Genomic DNA, 6,597 nt, shown 5'->3' with positions numbered 1-6,597 from the left:
GTGGTAGAAACAAGGGAGCAGGATACAGACCCAGAATACATCCCTGAGGAAGAAGCAGCATTGGAACTCTCTGATAAGGAATTTAAAAGAATTATCTTTAGGTACCTTCAAAGGATTGAGAGACAGACCAAAGAAAACATAGATATTCCAAAGGCAATTTAAACTCACTACATCTAAAACTCAATTCAACAACTTTTTATCTTCCAAAGTATTCCTTCTATCCGCTATTATCTCAGTAAACTGCACCATCATCTATTACGTTTGGATGCCAAAGCCTGAAAGGTTAGTGAAAATAACACCCTTCCCTAAGACTAAACCAAAAAAAACACCAAACTCACTGCCAGCGAGTCGGATCCAATTCATAGCAACCAAAATCATGCTTTTAGCATTATTCTCATTCCCTACTACCATGGATGAAGAGTTGGCTATAATTCACTGCCATCGAGTCGGTCCCAACTCATAGCGACCCTTCCTTGGGTTTCTGAGGCAGTATCTCTATGGGAGTGGGTTGCCCAAACTTCCTTTTGAGGAGTGGCTGGTGGGTATGAACCACCAGCCTTCTGGTTAGCAGTCAAATACCTTAGGCACTATGCCACCAGAGCTCCTAGGGTTGGCTACAGAAGTAATTACTACAGAAGTAGATTGCCCAACCTTTCTTCCGAGGAGTGGCTGGTTAGCAGTCAAATGCCTTAGGCACTATGCCACCAGAGCTCCTTCTCTAATATGACTTCAAGTAATTATCAAATCCAATCTATTCACCTTTGTAAATCTGTGTTTCCTCTTCCCTTAATCTTTTTTGTTCCTCTATTTCAAGCCCTCATCACCAAAGTGTTTTTTGTAACACACAATATTGATCAAGTCATTCTCTGGCTCAAAAATTTCTCCCTTTTACCTCCTACATTAGTTTGAAGCAACCTCAAGAAATTCCTAGGATCTCTCAATAAAACACAGGATCCACAGGTTAGTCTGGGCTCTAACCTACCCTGAGATAACAGTCACTTAATGAATATTTGAGATAACTGTCCATAGCTTTATATCTTAAAGAATTTAACACTTTCTCACTTTAGAGATCATCCCTTTAAAACAGATGAAAAGTCCCCATTTTCTTCATTTAAAAAGGTGTGACTGTTAAGGCAGAAACTCTTTATGAGCTGACCATTTTATGGTGGCCAGAAAAAAGCTAGATTTTGGACTTCCATTGACCAAGCCTCTATTGTACCGAGACAAAGGGGTAAAAAATCAGTTCATTAGCAATTTCAAGAAGGGAAAGAAATCCCATGAAGTAACAACAGAAATTATAAACATCTGTCTTGGCTTTGGAAACACTACTTTATTCGGGTAAATTACAAATGTATACTTGTTGCTGTGAAACAAGATACTATTATTTCATTTGTGTATGACCTGTTTGCAATTATTAATGTAAATTTTATTTTGTCAGCTCCGACACTCTTTATAACCCATGCTATTTTTAGTTTTAAGAACAAAGCACAAAAATAACTCCACATGCATAATTTTCCAATCCATAGTAAATTAGTTTGAAGAAAGTGTTAAAACCAAAAGAAAACTGATACTTTGTTTTTCCTATATTCATTCTTTTTTCAACATTTACTTTATTATTAGGTAAGTGCTGCTCTAATAGCACTACTTATTGTCAGCAAAAAGTTGTGCTACTTTGTAATGGCTTAAGTGGGCACAGTATGAAAGCTATGAAATAATTTCAATTTGTTACCTCCCATGCAGGGACATTTTCTCTGAACTTCTCATTCACCATACAGCAGATTGACATTAAATAGGCCTTGCTGGACACCTCTGGAGAATAATTCATCCAGAGGTAATTCTCAAGATACTGGCTGTGAAGAGTGAAAAAATACAGAATATTTCATTAGTTAGCACCACCTACCGACTTCACTCACTTGGAAAAGTAATTATTCAAAACTTTTTGAAAACACTTTGAAATCCAGTATTTATTATTTAACAATGCTTCACAAATTTCCCTGTAATCTAGATCACTGCTACCTACTACACACTTACTTGCAGCAAATGTGCCTGGCTTCATAAAATGATTCTTATACTTTCAACAAGGAAGATGTCAAAGGTTACTGACATACATGATTATCACCACCACACCACAAGCTATTCTCTTTCCTAAGCTCTTCATGAAGTAAAAAAACAAAAATACTTGATAAATAATAGCTCTAAAACAAATGAAATCATGAGCACTTTAGAGATAAATGTATCAGAGACATTAACACTAACTCAAGCAGCACAAAAAGACTTCCAGAAACTACTAAAGAGAGTTATTCAAAAAGAAGCTTTTAATACTTAATTTACAAGGTAGTCAACATAAATTTGTTTTCAGAATATTGTCATTTTCCCTCCAAGGTGCCAAAATTCTAAGTGTAAGACTGGTGAAAATATTCCTACACAAACTTAAGTATTTCTGATTTCCAAAGCATAACTTAGTCATTTCTTATGATTTGGGATAGTTATAAACATCAATTTCTATGTTGGAATATATAATACTCTTGAGAGCTAACAGAAAAAAGCAAGAGTTTTTGTTCCTACTATAAATCACCCCACATGCAACTTTTAATCATTCACACATACACACACTCTCACACAAACTATTCAGCATTTTAGATACTGCCATAGTGCTCTAGTTTTTCTACTTCCTCTTATGGCTTAAGGACCTACTCTCACTGGTGTTTCCATGGTTTATCTCTGACAATCCTTCTTGCAATTAGAAGCAACCTAGGAAACTAAATAAGCTTTTGCCCAAAATAATGGTCAAAATGCTCCAGGTGACAAGAGAATACTTGTTCTTAAGTAACATACATGAAGCATCATTTTATTTCACCCTTAAGAGTTTAAATTCCTTCTTTCTAAATTATGTGTTTTAGGACTTCTGTCAGCAACAGTCTGGTAATGCTAATCTGTCTTTGCCTAAAGCTGCTTTATTTCATAAAAGTTTAGCTAAATATAGGATTCTAGTTTAACAGTGATTTTTTTCTCCCTGTACTAGTCTCATTTCATTACCTTTTCTAGTACTATAACTGGAAAGTATAAAATTAATTTGTTCTTTCTCTTTGAGTAATCTATACTTCCTCTCTACCAGATTTTAAGACCTTTACCTTGTCTTCATTGCTCTGACGGGTCATTCTGTTCAGGATTTGCTATAATTCCTAAATCTAAAAGATTCATATGCTTCATCAATTCTTAACTATCATCTTTTCTAAATGACCTCTCCTGTATTCTTCAAATATCTCTTCTGGAACTACTACTGGATCTTCTCATTTGACCCACCATATTCCTTAACTCCTTCTTTAATATTGTTCATCTCTGCTATCTTCTGGTTTATCTCCTCAGATTATCTTCCAGTTCACCAATTCTCTCTTTAGCTGTGTCTAATCAGCTGCATCTAATCTGCTACTTAACCCGTCCATTGAGTTTTTTAATTTTAATGAATTTTGATTTCCATTTTTTCAACTTTGTTCTTATTAGTGTCTTTTATCTTGCTTACATATTTATTTTTCTTTTATGCCATAAAATTTTTAAACATGATTTGACAGTGTATCAATTATTTAATTATCTGAACTTCTTGAGAGGGATCTAATTCTACTTATTGTAGATTCTTCAATTGATTCTTGCTTACAGTAGATTATTATCTAATGTGTTTTGCAATTGGGAAGTGTGAATTCACATTCACCAGGGATTTATCAATAGTAATTATTTGCAGTATAGCTGACATACATGTCCTTCCAGAGTATTTTTATATTTGCTTCCGCCAGATACTCTGGGGATATCACTGGCTTTCCACAGTTTTTCATAGTAATGTCTTGCCTTGGGTATTATCTGACTATACGGCAAGCTTCAAACTCATTTTCATTTTTCCCTTGAGGAAACTGAGGAAGTAAATGTTAGTTACTTGCCCAAGATGACAGTTTGATTCTAACACTAACTATACGTTTATCTGCCCAATTCAAGGATCTGTCCCAGATTCTATTTCAGACCACTGTAACAAATGCAATTTAGGTAACATAACATCTCCCTCCAATGACTTTCATCACAGAAATTTTTCTCCTTCTCAGATTACTCTCCTGTACCTCACTACCTTCTCCATGTCATCTCATCTTCCACCTAACCAAAGACCATAAATTATCTCTATTACAAACTTTAGACTAGTTATGTCTGTGGTTAGACCAGAGAAAATGACATTCTCAGACAGAAAAGGAAAAATCACACAAAAAGTCCTGAAAAGTAAAAATCCACTTCTTCAGGTATTAAAAGCTTTCACTGTCCTTCAGTCTATGCTGTCTCTTTCTCCTTCATTTCTGCAACTCTTCTGGTTTCTAACATTTGCCAAGACTTAAGAATTCCTGTTTTATCGCCATTATATATCAGTATCCTCTTGCTCTGGTAGCGTAGTGCCTAAGGCACTTAACTGCTAACCAGAAGGCTGGCAGTTCAAACCCACCAGCCACTCCTCAGAAGGAAGATGGGGCAATCTACTTCCATAGTGATACTGCCTCAGAAACCCAAGGAGGGGTCGCTATGAGTCGGGTCCGACTTGACGGCACATAACAACAACAACAACATCCTCTTGATTCTTATCTCTCTTCTTGAAAGTAGGTATAAAATGGTGGAAAGTACATACTTGTTACATGCTAGATAGGGACAATTTCAAGCCTCAGTTTTCTCCTCTCTAAAATAAGGGAGAGCTTCCTATGAATATTAAATGAGATCATGAGTTGAAAGTATATAACATAGTTCTTAGAATACAGCAGGTGTTCAACTTACTAGTTACATCATATCAATGAACTTAAATTCCCCCCCCTTTAAAAATGACACAACCACCTACTTCAAGCCATTTCTGTTAAGTTTAAATCAATGTATGTTAGCAGTAACAATTCTTAACACACAGCCTGACCTTCAATTAAGATCAGATCTCAAGACAGTATAGAAAAGCTGAAAATTCATGTACTAGTCTCATTCTATTATCTTTTCTATTATAATTAAAAACTATATAATCAATTTGTCCTTCCTCTTTGAGTAATATGCTTTTTGGGCACCAGACATTACCTTCATCAAAGTAAAGCCTGTGAACTCACCTAAATTCCAGAAGCATTATCTTTCTGATGGCAAACCTGAAAATATAAAAATAAGTAATAAAATTACTGCAATAGCATATACAGACATTCAGACTTATTATGTATTTTGAAATCTTTTGTTTTAATATTAATTGCACATAAGAATAAGCACATTTCAACATGCACTGAAAATAAGCTTTACTTTGCTTTATGTTTTTATATGTTTCTATTTTGTTTTATGGTGGTTGATTTTGCTTATAAAGTTGTCCAAGAACATTTACTTAAGAAAAATCATATCCCACCCATATAACAAACATAATCAGTGTCACTACATATTGAGAAAACAAACACAAAGATTAACAAGCCAAATAATTTAAATTAAAACACAAATGTTCATCAACATTCATAATATAAGATTGCTCTTACATTAAACTCTCAAAAGCTAGCTTGTTTCAACTTCTTATGCACTGGCCAACACTTTTTTCACTGAATACTCAAATAAAACATTCTGCTGAAGAGTCATGTTCCCTTAATAGCACATGGGACATGTGTATTTATACGGCAAATGTAGGAATCAGAGTTTTTACATGCTCTTAGTCTCAATATTGAATCTAAAATATTAGAAAATCGTAAAGAGAACATTAAACTATTTCACTTTATTACATTGTCTCCTTTCACTACAAGTATTTGGTTTCACATGAATAAATAATGCTACAGTCATAGGGCATCTCTCCATAGGCAAATTCAAATGTCCATGAATTTAGTTATATCATTTTGTATACTGTAAATACCATCACTCATCTGTCAGTTTGTCGTACTGTGGTGGCTTATGTGTTGCTGTGGGTTAGAGGCATGCTACCAGTATTTCAAATGCCAGGTGGGTAACCCATGGTGGACAGGTTTCAGCAGAGGTCCCCAAACCAAGACAGATTCAGAAGAAGACAGGGGCCATCCACTTCTCAAACTGCCCTCTGAAAACCTTATGAATAGCAATGAAACTGTGTCTGATATATTACTGGAAAATGGTAGCATAGTGCCTAAGGCGCTTGACTGTTAATCAGAAGGCTGGAGGTTCAAACCCACCAGCCACTCCTCGGAAGAAAGGTTGGGCAATCTACTTCCGTAATGATTGCTGTTGTTGTTGTTAGGTGCTGTCGAGTCATTTCTGACTCATAGCGACCCCATGCACAGCAGAACGAAACACTGCCCGATCCCACGCCAGCTCCACAATCCCTGCTATATACTTGAGTCCATCATCGCAGCCACTGTGTCAATCCATCTCGTTGAAGGTCTCCTCCTTTCGTCGACCCTCCACCCTACCAAGCATGACATCCTTCTCCAAGGAATGGTCACTTCTGACAACATGACCAAAATAAGTGAGACGAAGTCTGGCCATTCTCACTTCCAAGGAGCATTCTGGGTGCACTTCCTCCAGGACAGATCTGTTAGTTCTTTTAGCAGTCCATGGTACTTTCAGCATTCTTCACCAGCATCACAACTCAAAAGCATC

At 36.0% G+C, this 6,597-nt stretch overlaps 1 protein-coding gene across 1 annotated transcript in view; it reads right to left on the bottom strand.

Annotated features, from left to right (window-relative positions):
* The window catches only part of AQR (aquarius intron-binding spliceosomal factor), a 199,198-nt gene that overhangs the window by 157,466 nt on the left and 35,135 nt on the right, over positions 1-6,597 (bottom strand). The window contains exons 4-5 of the mRNA XM_007940518.1: positions 5,109-5,144; positions 1,730-1,850 (exon numbers count right to left, since the gene is read on the bottom strand). Of these exons, the coding sequence (XP_007938709.1) occupies positions 1,730-1,850; positions 5,109-5,144 (157 nt within the window). The remainder of the gene's footprint in view (positions 1-1,729; positions 1,851-5,108; positions 5,145-6,597) is intronic.

This window comes from Orycteropus afer, unplaced genomic scaffold, assembly GCF_000298275.1.
Source record: "Orycteropus afer afer isolate SDZICR_OR568_19922 unplaced genomic scaffold, OryAfe1.0 scaffold00068, whole genome shotgun sequence".
NCBI lineage: Eukaryota > Metazoa > Chordata > Mammalia > Tubulidentata > Orycteropodidae > Orycteropus > Orycteropus afer.
This window is presented reverse-complemented; position numbering and strand designations above follow the sequence as displayed.